Source organism: Pelobates fuscus, chromosome 3 (genome assembly GCF_036172605.1).
Source record: "Pelobates fuscus isolate aPelFus1 chromosome 3, aPelFus1.pri, whole genome shotgun sequence".
In the NCBI taxonomy this organism is placed as follows: domain Eukaryota; kingdom Metazoa; phylum Chordata; class Amphibia; order Anura; family Pelobatidae; genus Pelobates; species Pelobates fuscus.
Window position 1 is genome coordinate 21,313,159 of NC_086319.1, and position 25,342 is coordinate 21,338,500.

Consider the following 25,342-nt stretch of genomic DNA (forward strand, 5'->3'; position numbering starts at 1 on the left):
CTCAATGGATGGCAGGGAGTGGATGGCGGCTGCTAGCTCTGCCCTCACTGTCTGACATAGACAGGCTGCACTCACTCACTGTCTGACTGACTGAGGGTCCTAGGAGTGCTGGTCCTCTCAGTATGGCAGGCAGGGCTGGGGTCAGTATGGCTGGGGTGCTGGCTTGGCTCTGGGCTGTGTGCTGGCTGCTGGCTGTCTCTCCATCTGTCACTGCTGCCAAGAAGGACTCCTGTGACACCTGTAAGAACCTGGTAGACAGATTCCACAAGGTGAGTCTCTCCCTCTATAAAGGCACCAACTGCAGACATCAGAGGGATTATTTTATATAAAAAAAAGCAATAACTGCAGAAATCAGAGACTCTCCTAAACAGGGGATCATTCTTTACCTACATTACAATTCACACTGGGCTACTTTCTTACATTAAACTCTAAAACAATACAACCTTTTTAAATTTGTAACTTTATGGATACATTTCAGTTCTATAACCTCCTGTATTCCAATTAGAACTTCAAAATGTAACATATTTTGCAATGTTCTTATCTGTCTTTTTATCATTATTTTGTTCATAGGTCGAGCTGATAATCCACTACTGCAACACTAGCCATGCAGTATAACTGATGTAGAGAAGCATATGTTTGATCTTCAATATAGTGTACCTTGTTTGTTTATAGATATTCATTGGGATTGGTGACAGCTTTACATTTTAAAACTTCTCCCAAAGCATGTTACTCCCAGAGTAATGTAATATATCCAGTTTGCTTAATGTTAAACATGAAGAAGTCCGCACGCTAAATATAAATATATATATATATATATATATATATATATATATATATATATAGTCATTGTGAAGACAAGTGTAAAACCAACTATGTTAGAAGCAGATGTGCCATGCTAGTAATGCTAACCTAATGTAATCATGTTCTAGTAAAATGTAAAATTGACTAAACAATCTGCATGTGGCTTCTTTAACTATAATGAATGTTTTTTACTTTGTCTCCAGGAGTTTCAGATTGAATACTTTGCAATTTAGTTTACAAACATCTAGGGGGCAAGGTTAACCATCTTTAACTTACTCTAAATTGTGTGGTCTAGAGTAAATGGTTTATTGGAAAAGAAATACATATATCTCAACATATGGATATTTTCTACATGTTGGCACTGGAAAAGCATTTGTGGGGTGCATTAGCCATCTGCTCCCCCTAGTGTACATACATCAAACCACACAGGTTTGAGTGCAACACTTTAATTTTTTTAAAGAATAAATGAGATAAGGCTTTCTCATAGTATGTTACAAAAAAAATACCATGCCTTGACCATGAATAATTATACAGTCTCTCACAATAATAAAATAACTATTTATCCAAAAAGTTTCAGAAATGATCAAGCAAAAAGTAATATGTTCCTGCAAATCATTGTTGCTATTTCTTGTTTAAAATGTCAATGTTTTAATAGCCATGTGAAGATAACACAAGATGTGCATTCATATTCCTAATGTGATATATATATATATATATACACACAGTGCATGTTCTTGATTGGGATAATTATCTTCCTACAGGGTTTAGAAGATACAGCAAAAAAGAATTTTGGAGGGGGCAATACTGCTTGGGAAGAGAGAGCTTTAGCAAAATATGAATCCAGGTTTGTTTCCCTAAAAAACATCTGTCTATGAATTTTTATATGTACATTGCAATATTGTTTTATTCCTCTTCACGTTTAACCCAGCAGGGCTTTATTCATTCTAAACTCCAGATTGTAGTGAATTAAAGGTATATTATCACTTCCTGGGATTGTTCATATTATGTTTGCCTAAAATATTTATGTTTAACTAATATGTATATATGGGGTCTCAAAATTTAATCTAGAAATCCACATGTCTTTACCTTGCAACTCGGCGCCCCCATCTTGGTGCTCTGTCAGTTCTGTCTGGGGGTTGCGCTCAGGGCTAAATTTCGTGTGTTTATTATTCAAAGACTGTCTACCGTTTGGTCGCAATGCTAATTCTAAGAGGAAATTCCAGGGAAATCTTACAGTATATTTGTTCTGGATCTCAGGAATTTATTTTGCGAGTGTAATCATAAGTATATGATTTTGTGGATCACTCTGGGCTTTCATAAACAAATGGTTAAAGAAAAAGATAAAAGACGGTAGAGCATGATCTTGATTTAAAATTTTTATCCTGTCCATGTTATTAATGTCAAAAATAGGATAAAACTGTACATATTTTATTTGTTTACATGCTTGATTTTCTTTTCTCCACATCTGAATCTTCTGTAGTAATTTTCAAGTACCGATATTCAATAGAGTCCTCTATTTGTAGAGCACTTGTAAATTTGTTTTATTTATTTCTTGTGTGCGTTAATGCCCGTCTCATATTATCCATATGTTATCGTTTTATTGATGTAAATTAATTAAATACATTGTTTTTATTATTATTATCTTATTTTGTCTTCACTGCTAGTGAGATTCGTCTTGTAGAAATTATTGAAAATCTGTGTGACAGCAGTGACTTTGAATGTAACCACATGGTTGAAGAGCACGAAGAACAGATTGAGAAGTGGTGGTTCAAAATGTATGTTTCAAATTAATTCATGAATTGTTTCATTTATTAACTTCGGAAGGGGGTGCGATGGGGAGATTTTGTGGGATTGGTGGATTGTTTCGTAAAAGTACAGGGACATACTTTAAAAATTAAAAAAAAAAAATAATAATTTTGATCATTTGGCTTTTTTTTTCGTAGATGACTCCCTAAATTGGTACCCTTATGTGGGATTATCATATTTAAGGATGATAAATTAGGTAGCTGTCTATTAGATAGCTCCCTGATGTGGTACCCATATTATTATTATTATTATTATATTTAGCACCAACAAATTCCATAGCGCTTTACAATAAGTGGACTAACATACATGTAATTGTAACCAGACAAGTTGGACACACAGGAACAGAGGGGTTGAGGGCCTGCTCAATGAGCTTACATGCTGGAGGGAGTGGGGTAAAGTGGCACAAAAGGTAAGGGAAGTATTAGGGAAGTAGATTGGTAGAATAGTATTCAATGAAGACTTAGTGTGGGGTTTTGGAGCCATTAACAGTTTAATTGATATGCTTTTGTGAAAAAGTGCGCTTTTAATGATTTTTTGAGGGAGTGGAGACTGGTTGAGCGTCTAACAGAAAAGGGAAGGGAGTTCCACAGTAATGGTTCAGCCCTAGAGAAGTCTTGAATGCGAGCATCAGAGGTGGAGTACGAACAGTTGATGCAGGTCTTCAGCAGAGCGTAGGGGCGTAGACTGGACATCCTTGTGTATTAGGGAGGATAGATAGATGGGAGTAGCATTATGTAGAGATCTTAAAGCAAGAACCAGAATTTTATATTGAGCCCTTACAGGAAGCCAATGTAGGGACTGACAGAGGGGTGAGGCATGGGAGGTGCGGGCGGACAGAAAGATGAACCTCACCGCCGCATTCATTATGGACTGCTATGGTGCTGTAAGACCACTGAGTGCAGTAGTCAAGGCGAGAGAGGACAGTGGCATGGACCAGCACCTTAGCCGCATCTGGCGTTAAGTAGGGGCGGATGCGCGCAATGTTTTTGAGATGGAAGCAGCAGGATTTGGCTGGATATGAGAGATGGTGGAGAGGTCGGAGTCAAAGAACACCTAGACAGCGAGCCTGCGTGGTGGAGCTGATGGTAGCACCATTAACGTGGAGGGAGACAGAAACGGGAGTTGCATCACTTGAGGGAGGAAAGACCAGAAGTTCTGTTTTGGACAAGTTGAGCTTAAGGAAGTAGGCAGCCATCTAGTTAGAAATAGCAGAGAGGCAGTCAGAGACACTAGTCAAGAGGGGCAGGGAAAGATCAGGGAAGGACAGATAGATTTGCGTGTATCTGCATAGAAGTGATATTGGAAGCCAAAGGAGCTGATGAGTTTACCAAGGAAGGCAGTATAGATCAGGAACAGAAGGGGACCAAGGACTGAACCTTGGGGGACAGCAACAGAGAGAGGTTGGGAGGAAGAGGGAATCAACACAGTAAAGGAGGAGACTATATTTAAAAGAAGAAAAACGACCACAACCAGAGGACATAGTCTAAAATTAGAAGGACAAAGGTTTAAAAATAATATCAGGAAGTATTACTTTACTGAGAGGGTAGTGGATGCATGGAATAGCCTTCCAGCTGAAGTGGTAGAGGTTAACACAGTAAAGGAGTTTAAGCATGCGTGGGATAGGCATAAGGCTATCCTAACTATAAGATAATGCCAGGGACTAATGAAAGTATTTAGAAAACTGGGCAGACTAGATGGGCCGAATGGTTCTTATCTGCCGTCACATTCTATGTTTCTATGTTTCTATCTATGTTTAAGAGGCAGAGCCAGAGAAACTTACACTAAAAGAGTGCTGGGCGAGGTAGGAGGAGAACCAGCAGAGAGCAATATCTCGTAGACCGAGATTATGAAGGATATGAAAAAGCTGTTGATGATCAACAGTATCAAAAGCAGCGGAAAGGTCAAGGAGAATTAGGATAGAGTAGTGACCATGAGATTTTGCAGCAAGCAGATTGTTTGATACTTTGGTCAGAGCCGTTACCACAGAGTGCTGAGCGTGGAAACCAGACTGAAGTGGGTCGAGCAGAGAATTGTTGGTTTTTTTTTTTTAGAGTCAGGGTTACAGTACATCAGTTCTGGAGCATTTTTGGAGGTATTGAGTCAGCTTGGTGTGCCAAGGTTGTAGTTGGGGGCGCTTGCAGCATTTAAGTGTAGGAGGTGCCATGACAGTGGCGTACATACCAGGGTCGCAGGGGTCGCGGCTGCGACCGGGCCCGGCCCACCAGGGGGCCCGGCCGCCCCTGCGACCTGGTATGTACCCACAGGGCCAGCCTCTTCTGCTGGGGGGCCCAGGAGCCGGCCACCTCCGGGCCCCCCGAGGCTGGCCCTGCTGTCACCCGGCTGGCGCGCGCGCGAGGGAGCACTGTCCCCTGGGTGCTCCCTCTTCAGCTCCCTCGCGCACCGCACTGAAACCGGAGGCGGAAGATGACGTCATCTTCCGGCTCCAGTATCAGTACGCGGCGCGCGAGGGAGCTGAAGAGGGAGCACCCAGGGGACAGTGCTCCCTCGCGCGCCCGCCAGCCGGGTGGCCAGCAACACCACTGGACCCCAGGGAATCCCCCCAGCTCTCACACAGGTAAGGAGGCTGGGGGGATTAAATTAAAAAACAAAAACCAGAAAAAACGTGTGTGTGTGTGTTTAGTGAGTGTGTGTTTAGTGAGTGTGTGTTTAGTGAGTGTGTGTTAGTGAGTGTGTGTGTTTAGTGAGTGTGTGTTAGTGAGTGTGTGTGTGTGTTAGTGTTAGTGAGTGTGTTAGTGAGAGTGGTAGTGAGTGAGTGTGTTAGTGAGAGTGTTAGTGAGTGTGTTAGTGTTAGTGAGTGTGTTAGTGTTAGTGAGTGTGTTAATGTGAGTGTGTTAGTGAGTGAGTGTGTGTGTTAGTGAGTGTGTTAATGTGAGTGTGTTAGTGTTAGTGAGTGTGTTAGTGTTAGTGAGTGTGTTAGTGAGTGTGTTAGTGAGTGTGTTAATGTGAGTGTGTTAGTGTTAGTGAGTGTGTTAGTGTGAGTGTGTTAGTGAGTGTGTGAGTGTTAGTGAGTGAGTGTGTGTGTTAGTGAGTGTGTGAGTGTTAGTGAGTGAGTGTGTGTGTTAGTGAGTGTGTTAATGTGAGTGTGTTAGTGTTAGTGAGTGTGTTAGTGTTAGTGAGTGTGTTAGTGTTAGTTTGTGTTAGTGTGTGTGTGTGTGTGTGTTAATGTGAGTGTGTTAGTGTTAGTGAGTGTGTTAGTGAGTGTGTTAATGTGAGTGAGTGTGTTAGTGAGTGTGTTAATGTGAGTGTGTTAGTGAGTGTGTTAATGTGAGTGTGTTAGTGAGTGTGTTAGTGTTAGTGAGTGTGTTAGTGAGTGTGTTAGTGAGTGTGTTAGTGAGTGTGTTAGTGAGTGTGTTAGTGTGAGTGTGTTAGTGTGAGTGTGTTAGTGTGAGTGTGTTAGTGTGAGTGTGTTAGTGTGAGTGTGTTAGTGTGAGTGTGAGTGTGTTAGTGTGAGTGAGTGTGTTAGTGTGAGTGTGTTAGTGAGTGTGTGAGTGTTAGTGAGTGAGTGTGTGTGTTAGTGAGTGTGTTAATGTGAGTGTGTTAGTGTTAGTGAGTGTGTTAGTGTTAGTGAGTGTGTTAGTGAGTGTGTTAGTGTTAGTTTGTGTTAGTGTGTGTGTGTGTGTGTGTGTTAATGTGAGTGTGTTAGTGTTAGTGAGTGTGTTAGTGAGTGTGTTAATGTGAGTGAGTGTGTTAGTGAGTGTGTTAGTGTTAGTGAGTGTGTTAATGTGAGTGTGTTAGTGAGTGTGTTAGTGAGTGTGTTAGTGTTAGTGAGTGTGTGAGTGATTGTGTTAGTGAGTGTGTTAGTGAGTGTGTTAGTGAGTGTGTTAGTGTTAGTGAGTGTGTTAGTGTGTGTTAGTGAGTGTGTTAGTGTGTGTTAGTGAGTGTGTTAGTGTGTGTTAGTGAGTGTGTTAGTGTTAGTTTGTGTGTGTGTTAGTGAGTGAGTGTGTGTTAGTGAGTGTGTGTGTTAGTGAGTGTGTGTGTTAGTGAGTGTGTGTGTTAGTGAGTGTGTGTGTTAGTGAGTGTGTGTGTTAGTGAGTGTGTTAGTGAGTGTGTTAGTGAGTGTGTTAGTGTGAGTGATTGTGTTAGTGAGTGTGTTAGTTTTAGAGTGTGTTAGTGTGTGTGTCTGTTACTGAGTATGTTTGTGTGCGTCTGTCACTGAGTGTGTGTCTGTCAGTAAATGTGTGCGTCTGTTCATGAGAGTGTGTGTGTGTGTGTCTAAAGCACTTACCTTTCTCCAGCGCCGGGCTCCCTTGGTGCTGGGGATCTCTCCGTCCCGATCCGCCTCTCAGCTCCGAATGCACATGCGTGGCAAGAGCCACGCGCGCATTCAAACCGCCCATATAGGAAAGCATTACTCAATGCTTTCCTATGGACGTTCAGCGTCTTCTCACTGTGATTTTCACAGTGAGAATCACAGAAAATCCTCTAGCGGCTGTCAATGAGACAGCCACTAGAGATGGATTAACCCTCAGTGAAACATAGCAGTTTCTCTGAAACTGCTGTTTTCAGCTGCAGGGTTAAAACTAGAGAGACCTGGCACCCAGACCACTTCATTGAGCTGATTTGATCTGGGTGTCTGTAGTGGTCCTTTAAGTGTATGTGTTTATGCATGCACTGGCGTACATACCGCGGTCGCATGGGTCGCAGCCCTGCGACCAGGTGCCCGCCCGCCATGTGTTGCGGCCCCAGCCCGCCAGAGTAAGCGGAGGGGGGGCCCACAGATCAGTTTTCGCACCGGGGCCCCATGGGTTGTGTGTACGCCACTGTGCCATGATGTCTAGTTGAGAGGAGAAGGTGAAATTGTAGAAGGAGATTTCAGAGCTAGGGCAGGTGAGGTTTGAAATAGGTAAAAGGAGAGTTTGGAGGTTAGTGGAGAAGTACTCTAGGTCAAGACATTGGAGTTTTCTGTGATATTGATGTGCTAAAGGTGGTGTCAATTGGGTTCTGGGTGTGCTGTTATCAAAAGTCAGTAGATGGTGGTTGGAGGGATTAGAGAAGGTACAGAGGTTGGTAAAGGTGAGAACAAGAGTCTTTCCCGCTGTTTGTGTTGCTTAATTAGACCATTGTGTGACGCCAAAGGAGGAGGTTACAGAGAGCAGATGAGAGGCATCAGTGCAATTGGGGTTGTTGGTTGGGATGTTAAAAACCCCAATTATAAGGGAAGGAGTGCTAGAGGAGAGAAAGTGAGGTAGCCATGAAGAAAAGTGCTCAATTAATTTCCTACGATGACCAGGGAGGCAGTAGATAATAGCAATTCTTAAAGGAGTGGGTTTAAATAGGCGGACAGTGTGAACTTCAAGGATAGTTCAGGGCAGGGAAAATTGGTTGAAAGGTACATTTGAGGGGGAAGAAGAATGCCTACCCCACCTCCTTTACATTTGTTTGGTCTGGAAGTGTGCGAGAATTGTAGCCCACCAAAACATAAAGAGGCAGGAGTAGCACTATCAGAGGGGTCTACGTGAGTTGGAGATGAAAAGATTGTTTATGGCTGTTGATTTTAGATCACTGCAGACAGAGCGGGCGTTCCAGAGTGCACACTGAATGTTGGTAAGGGAGGGTAAAGGGCAGGGTATAGTGATGAGGTTTGTGTGTTTCTGGTTGTCTTAGTGTGTGAAGAGGAGGTGAAGGGCCCTGTGTTGGGAGAGACATCACCAGTTGCTAGAAGAAGGAGGAGAGATAGTGACAGGAGGTGTGAGGGGGTTTTATGTGCATGGGGTCTAGGATGATATTGATTGTGAGTCAGAGTGAGAGAGTAGAAAAATGAGTGCAGGGCATGAGTTGAGAGAAGGGGGAGTGTAGCAGAGAAGGGGAAATGTAAAAGGTTGTTGGGAGGATGAGGAAAGTGGTTGGGAGGAGAGATTTTAATACTGAGGGAGAAAGCGGAACTAAAAAGGAGAAGAGAGAGCATTGCTAAGCTGGGAAAAAGTCAATTTTGAGGAGAAAAAAAATTGGAATATCAAAACCAGGAGTAGGAAGGGTAAAGATAAAACATTTTAGGAGTTAAGAACGTGCAGGAGTGTACTGATTAGAGGCAGTGTGTACACCTGTTGTTTCTGCTAATCTAAAATTTAGGTATCAGACTTTCTTGCAGCAGTAATGGGGCTGGAAAGTTTGGAAATCATGATGGTCATATTTACGGGTACCAAATTAGGTAGCGATCTATAAATTATAACCGCTTCTTAATTTGCTACCCTTAAATATGGCACACACATAAGGGTACCAAGTGAACAAATTTACATGAATGAACTAAGGAACAAATCGATCGTGGAAGAATTTCCAACCTCGAGCGATTGGTTTATTCCGTCATTGTGCCATTTTCACAAAAATTTAAATTTGTTCCAAAACAAATGCCCAGTCTAGTAGGTTCTGCAGGTTTTTGTTATTCTAGTTATTACATGATAAATATGTTAATAATAATTGTTAGCCCGTTTATCCTCCAAACTGATCATCACTTCCTACTCATTGTAATATGATCTGAATTAATGCTCAGCAATGTCTTCATGTAACTTATTTCTACCTCGCAAACATACCAATACAATGATTTTTTTTCTTCTCTAATGTTGGGAATACATCCTGAAACTAAAATAATCTTCTTTTGCCAGGAGGAAGAAGCATCCCGATTTATTAAAATGGTTTTGTATCAACACTATTGAAGTTTGCTGTTTACCTGGAACCTATGGACCTGAGTGTCTAGGTAAATAGCTTCATTTAATTTATTTTTCTGTGATTGGTTTAACAAAAACAGATTGAATATTCTTTAAATTGAGCCTATCATTTATGTAGATGGTAGGTAGATAGGTAGGTATAGACCGGATAACATTTTATCTATAGACTGTGCTAACTATAACACCAGAAAGTGCATAGGTTAAATATATATTTGCCTTAAAGGCAGATGCCAGACAACTAAGGCGCTTTATGTGTGAAGAGCATGTACTTTATTTTATTTTTTTCCTTTTTACTTTGGTAAAATGCGGATTTGAATAGAATTCAGATACACCCCTTTGGCTGTCAATCAGACAACCGATCCTGTTACTTCCTGGTTTGGTTAGTTTAGTTGCACTGAACTCAAGAGGCAGCAATTGCCCAGAGCACCTGCCTTGCAAAGATTTTTTTCATTGAGCTGCACTGGGAAGTCTGTGATTGGACAGCCACAGAAAGCCTAGGCTGCGTTACAAGAGATCTGCAGTTCATGGAAGCGGTTTTTAGATGTACCCAAATTGAAAAAAAATGCATAATTAAATGCATGCATGTTTTATTTGTGTGTATAAAAAACAAAAACAAATTCAACACAAAGTGGGCAAAGCGTGTGACTACTAATCAAAAGAGATTTCTGAGCACTTGTTAAGTCTGTTTCGCTATAAAAGTGCAAATAAAATATCCAGAAATGGTGTCGGTTAAAAAGACTATTTTAGCTCTGTAAACCTGTTGTGTTGTGTGACACTGCACGCGTAACTAATTATTTTCATTCCATTCCTCTAACTTGTCCCACACAGTCGGCCAGCTTTCCTCAATCGGGAAGAGACACGAGGGTTAATAAATAACAGAGATCCTGTGCCACATAGTTAAATCACTGCTCTCGCTGACACCGGGATAAGATGGATTTCTAAACATGATTTGTGCCCGTAGAATAGTTGTACATCTTTATTGAATTTTAAATGCAGGATATTGGAAAGGAAACTTTAATTGCTAATCTTATTACATTTTATGTTTTCATACTGCGCCTTTAGTACAGGAAGTATAGTTTATAGTTGTCCACGCAACCTCTAAGCTTTCACAAACCCAGTACTGAAAAAGGCCTTATGTTTTCTATAGTCCATCCAGGTACTTTATATTTTTTTGTTAAGCCTTTCATTTACCCTTTGATTCTTGATGTTTTTAATTTTAGCTTGTTTGGGTGGATCTGAAAGGCCATGCAATGGAAACGGTTTTTGCAGTGGTGATGGTACAAGAGGTGGCGACGGAACTTGCCGCTGTAAAGTGGAATATACTGGGCCGCTTTGTCTAGAGTGTGCAGATGGGTACTACAGTTCAGAAAGAAATGATACCCATGCTGTTTGCACTGGTATGTACTATCAAATGCATTCTATTAATTGTTGGGGATTTTAATTATTATTTAACATAATCCAATGTGTTCTAGGGATTTATTTTATAATTTAGAGATTCTAATGCATAACCCACGTACCTTTTGAATTATTTCTTTGCCCTATCCCCCGGACATTCCTTCCATAAAGTCATGCATTTACATGACACCATGAAATACATGCAATAGTTATATATCTACTCCTACAATTAGCTCATATGTAACCGCTTTAGCTCATATGCAGCCGCTTTAGCTTATATGTAACCACTCTTCTTTAATTGCTGTACCTGTTTCGATAATGTACGTGCTTATTTGTTTGAATATTTATTTTCAAACATTTTTGTATTTTTTTTTTTCTCACATCATGTTTTGATCCATTTTCCAGAGTGCAATACGGCGTGCAAAACCTGCCAGGGACCGTCTAACCAGGACTGCCATGACTGTAAAGACGGATGGACCAAGGAAGATGGGATTTGTGTAGGTAAGGCTTGGGTAAGAAATAACCTGTTTTATTTCTTTTTTTTTTTTTTTTTGTAAATCTGATTTTATTGAAGTAAGTTCAATAGAAAAAGGAGACACAGAAAATGAGGCTCGCAGGCCTCCATGTAAAACATTGTTGTAAATTATAACATAAATATATGGCCAGTGATAGGAAGGGTCTGGGACCCACCGACCAGCCCTCCACTCCTTATGTGCGTGTCGGAAGCCCACTATCTACCCGCCTCATACGAGAACCAGGATTGCCACGCCTCCGCGTGCCTTGTCGATCGCCCTGCCAGGGATGCTCGCAGCGCCTCCGCCGCTTGTATATCCCCAACTCTTTGGAGCCATTCCTCCGTAGTGGGGATTTCTGACCTTTTCCAATAAACTGGAATCAGGGATTTGGCAGCATTCAGTAAGTGGCGTAAGATCGACCTCTTGTATCCAGGGATGGATTGCGAGGTGATGTGCAATAGGGCCAGTTCTTGGGACTATTCTGTGTCGTCCACTAGGATTGCCGTTATTTCTGAATGGATGCGATCCCAGTATTGCGAGATAACTCGACATTTCCACCATAGGTGTAACAAGGTGCCTCTTACCTCCTGACATCTCCAGCACGTTGGGGATGTCTCTGGGAAAATCCTCTGTAATGCGACCGGGGTCCTATACCACATGGAGATCAATTTATAGTTTACCTTCTGGTAGTAGGAACTTGAGGAACTTTTATGTTGCCATAGCAGTGCCGTTCCCCATTGTGTTGGTGTGATTTGTATCTCCTGTAACGGAATGCAGTAGTATAGTCCACGATTTCCGCTGGTATCACAGGTAATCCACAGTCAGAATGAGAAAGCAAGGCAATATCCCAAATCCTCCCAATAACCGGACGAAACACAGTTTGGGAGTCAACTAACTTGCTTTATTCACAGACTTCCATATTTATGCAGTTCCCCTTGCAAGGGGTTTCCGTACAGATGTTACAGGGGATTTCTCCCATCAGGCAGTGTAATTATCCCAACAGGCATTGCTGCACGAGAGGGATACTCCCACTAAAATGGACGATTAAGTGGATTATCCCCTCGTGCAGCAGAACTGACAATTCACATGAAAATCCATATTTCGCATAATATTTCTCACTTTTATACGAACAACCATTCGGTAGATAGGGGTCTGCGGGTACATTTAGTGAGAATACCGCTCAGATCCCAGCTAAACTAACCGAACGCCGCACGAAATACATTGAACCATCGAGTTCGGTTTGAAACTACCGAACATCGATGGGGAACAAAATGTGATGAGAGCGGAACTCCCGAACGCTCTGGAAGTCCAGCGGTGTTCGTATCATCGAGTAGCCGTTTTCAGTTCCAGGCACTCGACGACCGAACACCGCTGCAGAAACAAGGGATCCAAGATGGCCGACCGCCGCATGGTCGGTAGTCGAACGACGGCCACCTAAGAGAGCCTTTAATTACCGATTGCAACATTGTTGCAATCGGTTAATGAGCGCCACACGACTCTAAGTGTGTGGTCCACCTGGGGAGCCCGTATTCGTTTGACGAACGGCCTGGATTAGCCGTGGTTCGTCGAACGAAGTGTTTGCATGCTGGTAGCTTACGGCTGCCAGCATGCGAACGGCCATAATATAATACATACACAACAAAATATACACAGTACCCCATACAGCCTACGGACAACCTTTATACAGTATAGTCCAGAAGTGGCTAGGTTTGCCACATCTCTATTTGTACTTCCCACCGTCTTTGAAAGGTATTATTATCCGATAAGGCCCCTACCAGCAGATATTGGTAGATGATAGATACTGCCTTTTCAAGTTTGGCACCTCGACGGCAAAGGCCCTCGGCCAAGGGTAGCTGCCCTGAGTCTCGACAGGCCCTCATGTGGGAGCAGTATGTAGTCAATCCGCGAGTAGCGTTGATGGAGTGCCGAATAGTGGGTGTAATCCTTGGAGTCCGGGTGGAGCGCTCTCCAGCAGTCCACTAGACCCATCTCGCCCATTGATTTGCGGATCGAGTGAATAATAGAATGTGGTAGACAGCTACTGCCTGTCAACGTATCCTTCTGGTGGTCTAGTGGGGTGTTAAAGTCGCCTCCTATAATGAGTGCCCCTTCCGAGAATCCTCGTAGCTTTTTCAAGGTTCCCCTCAGGAATCTTGCCTGGTTTGTGTTGGGCACATAGATTGACACTAGTGTGTAGAGTTTGTCGGCAATGGTGCCTTTCAGGAAGATAAACCTCCCCTGTGTGTCGATCTTCTTGTCCAGTTCCCTGAAATCCAGGTTAGCGGACAGGATGATGGCAACACCAGCCTTATGCGTCGTGTTGTGGTTGCTGAAGAAATTGTTGGGGTAGTACCGGTTCTGTAGTTTTGGTGCGGATCCCTTCAGGAAGTGAGTTTCCTGAAGCATAGCTACAGATACTTGCGTTTTCCGTAGGTCACGCAGGAGATGGGTGGGGCGTTCAGGAACGTTCAGTCCTCTACCGTTAAGAGTTAGGACGTGCAGCGGGGCACTGTGGTAGGGTGCGGCCATCCTGGTCCAAGGCACGCGGAGAGCCCGGCGCCCAGCCCTCTCGACCCGCCCCCTCCTTGGGTAGTTACTGTGTCCCATCTAGCTCCCCCCTGCCGGTGTGGTCCACTAGGTGTGGTCCACTGGTTGGTATAGCTGCGAGAGCGGAGGGCCAGCAGGAGCTCTCCCAGACAAGGGGCGAAGTCACGAATGTAAGGGCGTCGTGTGCGGAATTTACCCCTCTCACCCTTCCCGCAGTCCAGCGGGTTGTGTTGAGTTGTGCCTGACTATCGGCGGATGGTGGTGCCGGTATGAGGAAGACGCGCATTGTGGCTATAGTGCGCGCCCGTATCAGAGCCAAGGAAGGACTACTAGGAAAGTATGAGTGGTGTCAAGTATAGTAGGTAGGAAAGAGAAAAGTAAAAAAATGGGGAAGGTACGATAGAGTCCCCAGATAGGTGTCCCTTAGGAGGAGATGGGGAAAGTGAAGAGTTCACCTCAGTACCACCTCAGTTTAAGGAGGTGGTAGTCGTGCGACAGCAGGGGTCGCCAGAGGCCACTCCAGTAACCAGACCGGGGTGTGGACCTCCGTGGGCTCCGCCGTCAAGAAAAATGCACGACCCTTAAGTGGAGTCAATGGCTCCGCTCCGAACCGGTGTGGATATGGAAGATGAGTGTGGTATCAGTATGGTGTCCGTGTGTCCTTCCCACCAGCACCATAGCCTAGTGCTATATGAACCGTATGTAGGGCACCACCGGACAGAGGTGGTATAAATTAACATGAATAGATTAACATTGCAAAAATAGGCAAGTGCGAAAACAGCATGGAGATTTATACTTTTGTTATCAACATTCTATTCCTCCCATTCTCCCTCCGCCCCGACGTGCTCCCCGTAAGTGGTCAGCAACCGTGTAATATTCTTACATTTCCCCCCCCCCTGCCCTTCCACGAGTAAGGGAAGACCCGTAGGGTGTATGCCAGCTATAGATCTCCCCGATTGGGCCTCTCTCCATCCCCTACTTCCTTCCCGGACGTCCACTCGATGTCGATTGTGTTGGGAGGTCCGTTCCTCCCCTGCGTGATATGTCGACCCCTCCAGTCATCAGATTGTCTGGTCCCCCGGGGGTACCTTCCAGACAGGGCGAATTAGCCTGTCCGTATGTCTGGGGGGGTCAGCGCGGTGTGTGATATACAGTTGCCAGCACAATATATGTATAACAGCTATATGCAATACGAATTTTGATTACGGTACAATATGTGTAGCAAACATTCGTGATGTAGGAGGTGAGATATGTGACCAGTAGTGTATACTGCGGGTACTGCACAATACTGTGAGTCTAGCGCACAAGTCTCCAGGAGAGTTGGCGCGGGTTTGCAGCATCAATGTCCTGCCGGCCCTTGCTCAGTCATGCATGGGTGAGTTCCCCGGTGCCATAGATGGTAGACTCTTGACATAAGGCCGATACCAGGACCCCCCCTAAGCAAGACAGAAGGTTCCACGTATCAATCCCCCCTCCCAACATCAATCCACGGTGTCGTGCATCTTATGAGCCTGTACGGCAAGAGATCCTCTCCCATATTTCCCACCCGGCCAAAAGGAGAAACACCTGTCACCCCCACCCAAAGCTCCTCGGGGACAGGGAGAACGAGAACCGCTCCATTGCAGCTTCTTGGTGGTGGTTGGATCTCGTATGGGGGGCAAAGCAGGGGGCTATCTACTCGGCATTCCATTCCGTGGTTTGGGCTTGAGGGGTCATAGTTCCTATTATAGTGTCCGTGCAGGGTAAAATGTTCCCCTAAGGGAATTGGTCATGAGGGGAAGGCAGCGGGCGGTGGGCCGACCTGTTACTCCGGCGCCTCCGGGTTGTTAGGCCTGCGGGGTGCTGGACCTCTTAATGGATTGTCCCCGCGCCTCCGAGGTGCCCGTTGTTGGCGTGGTCTCCCTCCAAGCGGGCCCAGGATCCAGTCCAGAACCGCTATTGGAGGTAAGTCCAGTTCCTCCAGGAATCTTGGAACCTCCTCGGGCCAGCGTACCGATGTCCAGCCATTCTGATTGCGGGCTAGTAGAGCGTAGGGAAAGCCCAATTTATAAGGTATGTTCCGCTCCTGTAGGGCTGTTGTAATTGGCTTCAGTGCTCTTCTGGCCTTAAGTGTAATGGGGAGAGGTCATTGAATAGGGAGACCGCAGAACCTCTGTAATCCCAGGTCGGGTGGGAACGGACTGCTCTCATGATGGCATCCTTATCCTGAAAGGAGTGAAGGCAGCATATCAGGTCCCAAGGGCCATCTTCTAGGGACCGGGGGCGTAGGGCTCTGAGTTTGTTCAAATTTAAGCGTGTGTGGTGCGGAATAGGCCAAGTAAAGTATCCTCTGCATTTTCTGCCCCTCCTCCAGTTTCGGGGACCCCGCTGACCCTGATATTGCACCTGCGCCCCCTGTTATCTAAACCCTCGACTGACCTTCTCATTTGCAGTATCAGCTCCCCTTGGCGTGTAAGGACCGTGTCTGTTGCTAATTGCCTCGCGGCGTGGGCTTCGTGCGAGCGTTCCAGGTCCTGGATGCGGCCTGTCTGTGCCGTCACCTCCGCACGGATTCCCGCCATTTCGGCACGGAGGGCATCTTGTATGGTGGTAGTGAGGACTAGGAGGTCCGTTTTTGTGGCCATGGCTGCAGCCATAGTACGGAGTTCTTCTTCTCCTATCCTCTCTAACGCAGCACCATGCGTTTCCCTGGGGGATGGGGCCATCGGCGCCATATTGGATCCACTTGCCTCCCCGCTCGTGTCAGGTTGGGACTGGAGAAATCCGTCCATCGGGACGTGTGGCTGACCCGTCTGGGAGCCCCTCGGGTTCTGGGGGGTATCCGTGCGTCGGTGGCGCCCCATAAGCGCTAGTAAGAGCTGATTAATAGGCTATTTAGTTCGCTGGTGGTATGGAGCTCACAGCTCAGGCGTCCATCCCGGTCAGAGCTCAGGCCACGCCCTCCTGTTTTATTTCTTTTTAAAGAAATTTAAATGCATCTAGTACAGAAATGTGTAAAGGTTTTAAATATAATTGTTAAATGTATTTTTTATTTTAAAGGCATTGTGTGGAATAGTCCAATGCTTGTATTGCTGTTTTTTCTAAAATATTCATTATTTATTGAACATGTGCCATTTAATCTCCTTTGTTGATGGCTAATACCATTTAATATATATTCCTTATTACTGAATTTCACAATTTGTATCTGTATGGAGACTTTTCTATAAAGTACATTACATTAACTAGAAAAGCTACAAGTGTTTTTGCCTCCACCAGTAGTCTACAACTGGAGTGGGCAGAGTAACTGGGTGGAGTGGCTTGGGTAACTGTTGTGTGGCTGCAGTAACTGTGGAAAGGTTGGAGTGTGGTTCACTCACTCTACAGCAAGGGCAGAGAAGAGCTTTCAAATCTTTCAAATCCCTCGAACATTCCACCAACTGCCAACAGGAACTAATAGATTTCAAATAGGGCAGAGAAGAGCTTTCAAATCCCTCGAACATTCCACCAACTGCCAACAGGAACTAATAGATTTCAAATAGGGCAGAGAAGAGCTTTCAAATCTTTCAAATCCCTCGAACATTCCACCAACTGCCAACAGGAACTAATAGATTTCAAATAGGGCAGAGAAGAGCTTTCAAATCTTTCAAATCCCTCGAACATTCAACCAATTGCCAACATGAACTAATAGATTTCAAATAGGGCAGAGAAGAGCTTTCAAATCTTTCAAATCCCTCGAACATTCCACCAACTGCCAACAGGAACTAATAGATTTCAAATAGGGCAGAGAAGAGCTTTCAAATCCCTCGAACATTCCACCAACTGCCAACAGGAACTAATAGATTTCAAATAGGGCAGAGAAGAGCAATTAAAAACAAACTGCTCCAAATTGCTCACTTCACTGGCGGTTGCCATCTTCAAAATGTCATATTTTAAAAACTATAAATCCTACAGCGAAGAGCTTTATATTGTGAGAATCACAAGACCCAGACCTGCATTTTGATGCATATGTCTCTGAAATATTAAAAATGAAGGCACAGTCGCAGTTTAGAAATTACCCTTCAAATTTGAGGTGGCTAGAGTGGAGTTTCAATGAATGTGAATGGACAGCGTGAGTTGCAAACAAAGCGTTGCTGTTTAGAAATCCTGTCCTGATTTTTCAGCTTTTGCCAGCTCCCACTCTAGTTTTGAACATTTCGCCATTCATTCCTATGGGACAAATTTCGCCACAAAAAGACAATATTTTGTGAACCATTCGGTGAAACGTTCCACAAAGTAATCGCAATCCAATCGGGAACAATCCGCACGTTTCGGTATATTACTGACTAATGTCGTGTAAAAACTGTGGGAGGAGTTAGGGTGGTAAATTTGGCTATAATAAGAATAATATATTTATGTGAGATAATAATAGTAAGTGGTCTTGCTATGCAAGAACACTTAATTAAAGGAAGACTATAGCATTAGACGCACACACATGTATTTCTAACACTATAAAGCTCTAGTCACCATGCAGGTTTCCTGGTATTGGGGCAAAACAACAATTTGTGCCCTCTTCCATGGGTCTGACCTGGAGACGGGGGGTCCTGTTCAGCAGAATTACGACATCCATCTCCTGCATCTCCTGCTGATAATTGATTGGCTGAGAGTGTCAAGAGTCAGTGCAGAGACATGACGTTAGCCAGCAATGAACTCCTTTTCAAGGCTGACTAATTGTGTCCAAATGAGGAGGTGGAGGTGGAGTTAAACTTCCGGCAGCAAAGGGGTTAAGCTCTGTACATGTAGTGTTTCGTACCCAAATGCTGCACATACAGATTCCAGGCACTATGGCCATTTCAAATCATTGCAGTGGTCATTATGCTTGTATTAACTCTTTAAGTAGGCTAATAACACCTGGTTATCTGCCAACGATGCCAGTAGCCAGTCTCCCCATCAGATTTATTAATGAAAGTGAGAATTCAAAGTGAATTTTAAATTTAAGGTTAAAATAGAACTGGAAACATTCTCTAAGTCCGCAAAGCTTTCAGTTCAGCTTCTCTGGCCTTAAATTTGAAATCCGCTTTGAATTCTCAGCTTGGTAAATAACCATGCATGTGTCATGTTTTGTACATTGCAAACTTGTGCTGGTTTATTCATTAAACAAATCATATTTGGACACATTTTTTACGGCGAAATAGAGACCTAAAAATAGTCCAGTTCAAGATATTAAAATGTGAAATTATCCCTCAACTTCCTGGCTTAGTAATAGCCCAATCAGCAATAATGAAAACATATCTCATTCAGTTAATGACAAACCGGTAACATTTTATGATTTTCTTTAAATTGATCGGATGCTGGACAATTTCTATGTAATTAGTAGTTATTTTGTGATGTTTAGATCATATGAAAAGTTATCATATCTTTTTTCCTTTGGAAGCATAAATTCCTCCTATTACAGATTGAAATAACTAAAAAAATCAAACTGCATTAAATATATACTTCATATTCTAACGCTCACTCCCAATTTGGTTTCTTTTATTTCAAGATGTCAATGAATGTGAATCAGAAGAATCACCTTGCAAGGACGACAAGTACTGCTTAAATATAGAGGGTTCGTTCTCCTGTAGAGGTCAGTAAGGAGTGTTTATAAGTATGTATCAGTCTGCCAACAAACTGGTTTACTCCTTGTAAAATGTCCAGTTATTTCTGTGTGTGCACTGTTTGTTCTCTGATATGTTATTCTCCGGAACATTGATTAGAATTACTGTGTCATAAACAATAAAAGAATTGCAGTCTGTCTGAAATATGATATTAAAGGAAACTGTCCTTTCTGTTGCGGTTAATGTAAACTTAGTGTGGATTGTTCTAGTGTCTTTTTGTTTTCGTTCATCATATGAGAAACTTTTTTAATACACAGGCTGACATGCAACGTAAATCATTACATCCTCCACAATGTTGTGCTTTCACATATAGACATATGGGCTTTTCCTGAATTATGGAAGAACTTCCCTCTGCAGCTCTCCTCACCCCAGTGCATGCTTTTAGTTCAATTACAGGGGCCAGGGAGGTGAAAGTGTTGCTGTCGGTAAAGGGTGATTTATTAACAAACATTTAGAAGTCTCAAAAAAAACCTTAATAAATATTTAGAGCTGCTTTATCAAAATAGGAAATATTACATGGCTGGTGGTTTATTCAATAATTTGCAAATTGTGGCACGTTGAAAACGGTCAAATTAAAATCTGTGCACGTTGACAGCAACCTGGAAGATTGGCTTTGGGGTTGAGAAGGCTTTGTACTCCCCTTCAGTACTGGATGCTTGAGGGTTTATTCCCTTAACAGAACGTTGGTAATATATAAAGCATATTGCACATGTTCAATATCTGGGCTACAAATGTATTAGAATTGAAGAGTTTTCAAAAGCAGCAGATTTGGCGATGTGCAGTTGATTGGAACTTAATCTTGATTAGGGAGACGCTTAAGATCAGGGATGTTCGGGTATGTTATATTGATTCTATACTATGGTTGAATGGTTCTAGACAGGGCCACTTACCGACCTGTGACAATCCTGCAGGGATTGTGATGTTTTAAACGGTTTTGCCTAAAGTTCCGTCAAGAGTTTAGACTTTATGATATGCCGGTTTCTGCCTGGTGTGCTGTAGCTGGCTTATACAAACAGGCGGTGTCTGCTTTCAGTTTGTGATAGTTAACTTTTTAAAAAAAAAAAAATACTTTTTAAATTCTCTGTTTTGGTGTTCCTCTTTATTTGGGGCACACTAGTACATATTTGGCAGGTAGTTTATAATGCTCCCTTAGTTTCTGCAATCAAATCCGGATGGTCCGCATCGCCAATGTCACATTGTGCCAAAAAAATGAAAACTGTGTTAAAAAGCGTGTCTTTACCTTCAAAGACACATTATATTTACACCTGTTATATGCTCTGATAGCGAAAAGGATCTCAGGTAGGGCCGAGATTATTATTTATTTGTTTATTTTCTCTATAATTAGAGGTAGTCTTCAGTCAGCAATTGATCTAAACAAGCATAAAAGCCCCCTTTAGTTAGTATTTCCTTCGTCTTTATTAAAGGAATACTCCAGACACAGCACCTGTGTTCCTCCCCTCTCCCCTAGTTTCAATAAAAAATCGCCACTTTTTTAAACGATTGCTCTACCACCTCCCTAGCTGTCAGACAGTCAGGACGATTTTTTTCTGCTTCTGTTAGTTTCTCTGCGCTAACGGAAGTGGCAGGCGCACTTTGCTGCTAATACTTTTACAGCTCACGGAGACGTGTCAATGACCTGCTGTAAACATAGCTAAACCACAGAGGATTCTCCATGAACAATCTCTGATTAGTCAATTCACCGGCACAGACTGATAGGAAGGCTACCACTAGATCCACAGGTATTGCAAGTCAATTTGTTTATATACCCCCAAATAAAACATTTAAAATAAAATACCTTCATGTTTTCTTCTTGGGGGGAGATATCTACATATTGTTAGAAGACTAAAATATCTTACAGTGGAATTTTCTTTAATAATCATATTGCATTTTCTTTGTAGTTAAATGTTTTGGGTTATTGATGCCTATGATTTGGCCTTGATCGATAACTCGTGTTTCCATAGGACCTTTCCTAAATGTGTTTAGTTGTGATGTTTTTCAGTGTGTGATAAAAGCTGTTCAGGATGCACAGGCGAGGGACCTGAAAACTGTCAAAACTGCACTTCAGGATACGTTTTACAAGACGACAAGTGTACAGGTGGGTTAGTTAATGCTTTACTAAATTATTTGTGTTGACTCTACTTCCCTTGGTCGTATAGCACTGACCATAAAAACATTATTATACAGTAAAAGTCTGAAAAACATTTATTCATTATTTTTTTTGTGTGGGAAAAACTATAAAGATTAAAGGTTTGAACATGTGAAAAATACAATATTAATGAAGCCAAAATCCATCAAATGCAATAAATTTGCTATGGTGCCATGAGTGTCACCTTTTCATTTTCTGTCTCTATAGCACTCTATTGGTGTCCTCTTAGCTGGGAAGGGGACAGAGGTATTGGGGACAGGGCAGAGGCAGGGAGGGGATTATAAAAAAAACTAACGGAAAAATATGCAGGGAGATGGCGAGGGCTTAGAGGTATCCCACAAGCAGAGAGGGATGGGTTGGGGAGGCAGCAACCGACTGGTAGGACATCTGCAAGGGTAGAAGTTCAGTTTTTGCACAGAATTAACGCTAGGCAGTCTGGAACAGAGTATGTCGCCTAGTCACATGTGCCGTGGGTGTAACTAGCCCTCGGCAAGATATCTCTATATGTGCAGCATTTCAATAGGTATGATGGGCTTCACTTCCTCGGACGGAAAACACAGAGCGGTTCCGGCACTCCAAGGTTCAAGAAGGCAATTGATTCAAACCCCTTTGTCACACCTCAACATTTTGGCCTTCAAGGTCTTTGTCAAGCTATCAAATACACATATGACATATAATTTATAGGCAGAAAAAGCAATTCAATTAAACAGCAATCAGTACAATCACTTCCTCTGAGGTGTGCTGGAACGACCCCGTTAATGGGGAAGTTTGGTGGTCACTGTGAGGAAAGCAGGCTGGATATTTTGTTTACATTGTATACACATTCATGCATCCTGACACCATTTCAGTAGTTCTGTGTGGTCTGTATTAGTGTTTTCTGTAATTCTATAATAAAAAAAAACAAAAAACGATATTTACAATGTATTTTAAAACGGCGGAAAATATTTTGTAATCATTTTAGATATAAATGAGTGCGATGAAAATGAAAAAGTCTGTTTACGAGCCAATGAAGACTGTTTGAACACTCCAGGCAGCTACAAGTGTACTTGTGCTGAAGGGTTTGAAGATAAAGACGGTGAATGTGCAGAGGTTTTAAAGACTGGTAAGGCTATGACTGCGGTGGCCCAATATTTTGAGCAAATCAAGGAGCTGATCTAAAAGTGCACTCTCTCTCCCCTGCTCCTGTTCCAAAAAATGTCATCTTCCAATGTGCGACTTTTCCTCTCTGTCTGCAGCTCCACTAATGTGTATATAAAAAATTTGACGGGTCACTCACAGATATCATGCCCCAAAAGCAACATTAACTGAAGTCTCAAAAATGTATAGCTACAGTGAGTGCATTTTCCGAAGCTTTAGAGCATCCGTGGCAGCACCAATGCCATAGGTCTGCATTTCCAAGCTCATGGTGATGTGTTTTCGACTAAAAATGGATATAATCTTTTTATTAAATTTTACACATAACAGTACAAAACATATACAGAATATGAATATGGAACATAAATCTCCTTTAGAGTAAGCTCTGAGATATGAAAAAAAAATAGGTGTTAAATTACCTAAGTAGTCAAAAACCAAGTAGTCAACACCTATCCTCAATAAATAGTCAGCAGGTGAAAAAAATCAAGAAATTAAATTAAAGTTTACTTAAAGGGACACTCCAGGCACCCAGACCACTCTAATGTTCAGAAGTGGTCTGGGTGCCTGGAGTGTCCCTTTAAGTAAACTTTAATTTAATTTCTTGATTTTATTTCCACTACTCTTAACCCTGCAAGTGTAATTATTGCAGTTTTTTATAAACTGCAATAATTACCTTGCAGGGTTAACTCCACCTCTAGTGGCTGTCTACTAGACAGATACTGTCTACTAGACAGCCACCAGAGGGCACTTCCTGTATCCTAGCACAGAAAACCTGTGCTAGAGCGTCGCTGGACGTCCTCACGCTGTGCGAGGACCTCCAGCGTTGCTCATGTTCCCCATAGGAAAGCATTGAAAAGCATTTTCAATGCTTTCCTACGGGGAGCTCTAATGCGCATGCGCGGCCTTGCCACGCATGCGCATTAGGTCTCCCCGGCCGGTGGGCGGGATCAGTCTCGCCCATCGCCCAACGCAATCACTGGGAGGAGCGGCGGCGGAGGAAGAAGCGGCGACGTGGGACATGTCGCTGCCTGTGGTAAGTTACTGAAGGGGTTTCCACCCCTTCAGCAACCGGGGATTGGGGGTGGGAGGGAGAGGGGACCTGCACTGCCAGGAAAACGGATTGTTTTCCTGGCACTGGAGTTTCCCTTTAACTACAGAGACACCCGCTCGTTTAAAATGCTGTGATGCATGGATAAGCCTGCTGAAAAAAACAAATCCGCTAATTGAAATGAAGATGATAATTAACTAGGTACTATAAAGGTATAGATAAAACAGGACTTCTGGCGCTTGTCTGGTATAAGTGTGGCAGCTTGTACTTCCCAAACCAGAGTTTCTTCTCTCTGGCTGTGAACTGGTACTGTCTATAAAGGAGTGTAGGCAAGCAGTGCCTTCAGAGTGTTCTCAAATCCATATAGTATTCAGGTAGTTTGTAATGAGAGAGAATGGAAACGGAATATAGTGTAGAATCTTTTGAAGCTGATGAATAAAATAAGTAGAATAACTCTTACAATTTTCTGGACCGTATGATCCGCGTCTGTGGATATATTGATGGTCCTGGTCTTTTTATAGGAGGATGCATCCAGGTCAATCAGTCATTCTTGATGCCAGATGTCCAGGGGTCTTTTCTTTTAGTGTGCAGCGCTGTGGCAGCAGGAGTTCATCAGTATATGGGATGAATATAAAAACAGATTATACTGCTCTCTGTATAATTAAGATAAAATAAAAGGAGGCATACTCGCATAAGAAGAGCAAAAGTAGGTTTTGCTCCATCTTATATTGCACAGGTGGTATCTTCCCCACCAAGTAAATAAAAGTGTGAATCCTCCAGATACAATCTTCAGAGATGAAATCATGAAGATCCAGGTGTAGTAAAAAAATAATTTTAGTTAAGATAGAAAATCGTAAAACCAACATATAGCATGAAAACCCGAACGCATTCCGCCACACAGGGCTTTTTCAAAGTGACACTACTTAAAGAAAAGACTAACGTGCACATTGTGTGGTATGGATCTGTAAAGCGACTCTACGTCGAAGCTTCACAGCATAGCTCTTGCAGGCACATTTAGATCATTGGAGGGTGTTCTTAGTATCACCCCGAAAGACAGTAAATCTTCATCAAAATATTTTAGTATTTGTTCTTCTCTACTGTACTTTAAAATACTCATTGGAGACACGCAGACTAACGTGTTACAATCCTGTTCTGTCTGTTAGAAATATGTGGTCAATTTCCTAAGAAATGGTTCAGTTAAATATTAATGGGTGTATTGCCGTTAAAGAGATTGTTGGACATCTGCACTTTTAAGTGTGTTTTAACTTCTCTATCTATTTCCATAATAGATGGAGTTGCTAATGTGTGTATGTATTTCATTTTGCAGAGGTTACCGAAAACGAAACGTCAACATCTTCAAGTGAGGAGAACAACTCATTCGTACACGAGGACCTTTAATTCACACAGCCATAATAATTTAAACACTTTTATTAAGTTATTTAAATTTCCATACATGAAGCAATATACTGTGGCCACCATGTGTTTGTTATTGTGAATAGCAATTTTGCCAGTAAGTGATAATTATTTTTTTTTCTTTTCTTTTTTCAAATGGTATTACGAAGTAAAATAATTGGATCTGCCCTAGAAGCTGCAAAAAGCAACATGTGTCTTATATTTTGATACAGTTTCTAATAAACGTGGTTCAATCTGTTATA

At 42.7% G+C, this 25,342-nt stretch overlaps 1 protein-coding gene across 1 annotated transcript; it reads left to right on the forward strand.

Moving 5' to 3' along the window:
• On the forward strand, window positions 1-25,342 carry CRELD2 (cysteine rich with EGF like domains 2). Its single transcript, XM_063445064.1, has 10 exons — window positions 1-269; window positions 1,563-1,645; window positions 2,466-2,576; window positions 9,228-9,319; window positions 10,511-10,687; window positions 11,091-11,186; window positions 19,245-19,328; window positions 21,359-21,454; window positions 22,467-22,607; window positions 25,015-25,342. Exons 1-10 carry the CDS (start codon window positions 123-125, stop codon window positions 25,083-25,085), a joined length of 1,098 nt encoding a protein of 365 aa, XP_063301134.1. The 5' UTR covers window positions 1-122; the 3' UTR covers window positions 25,086-25,342.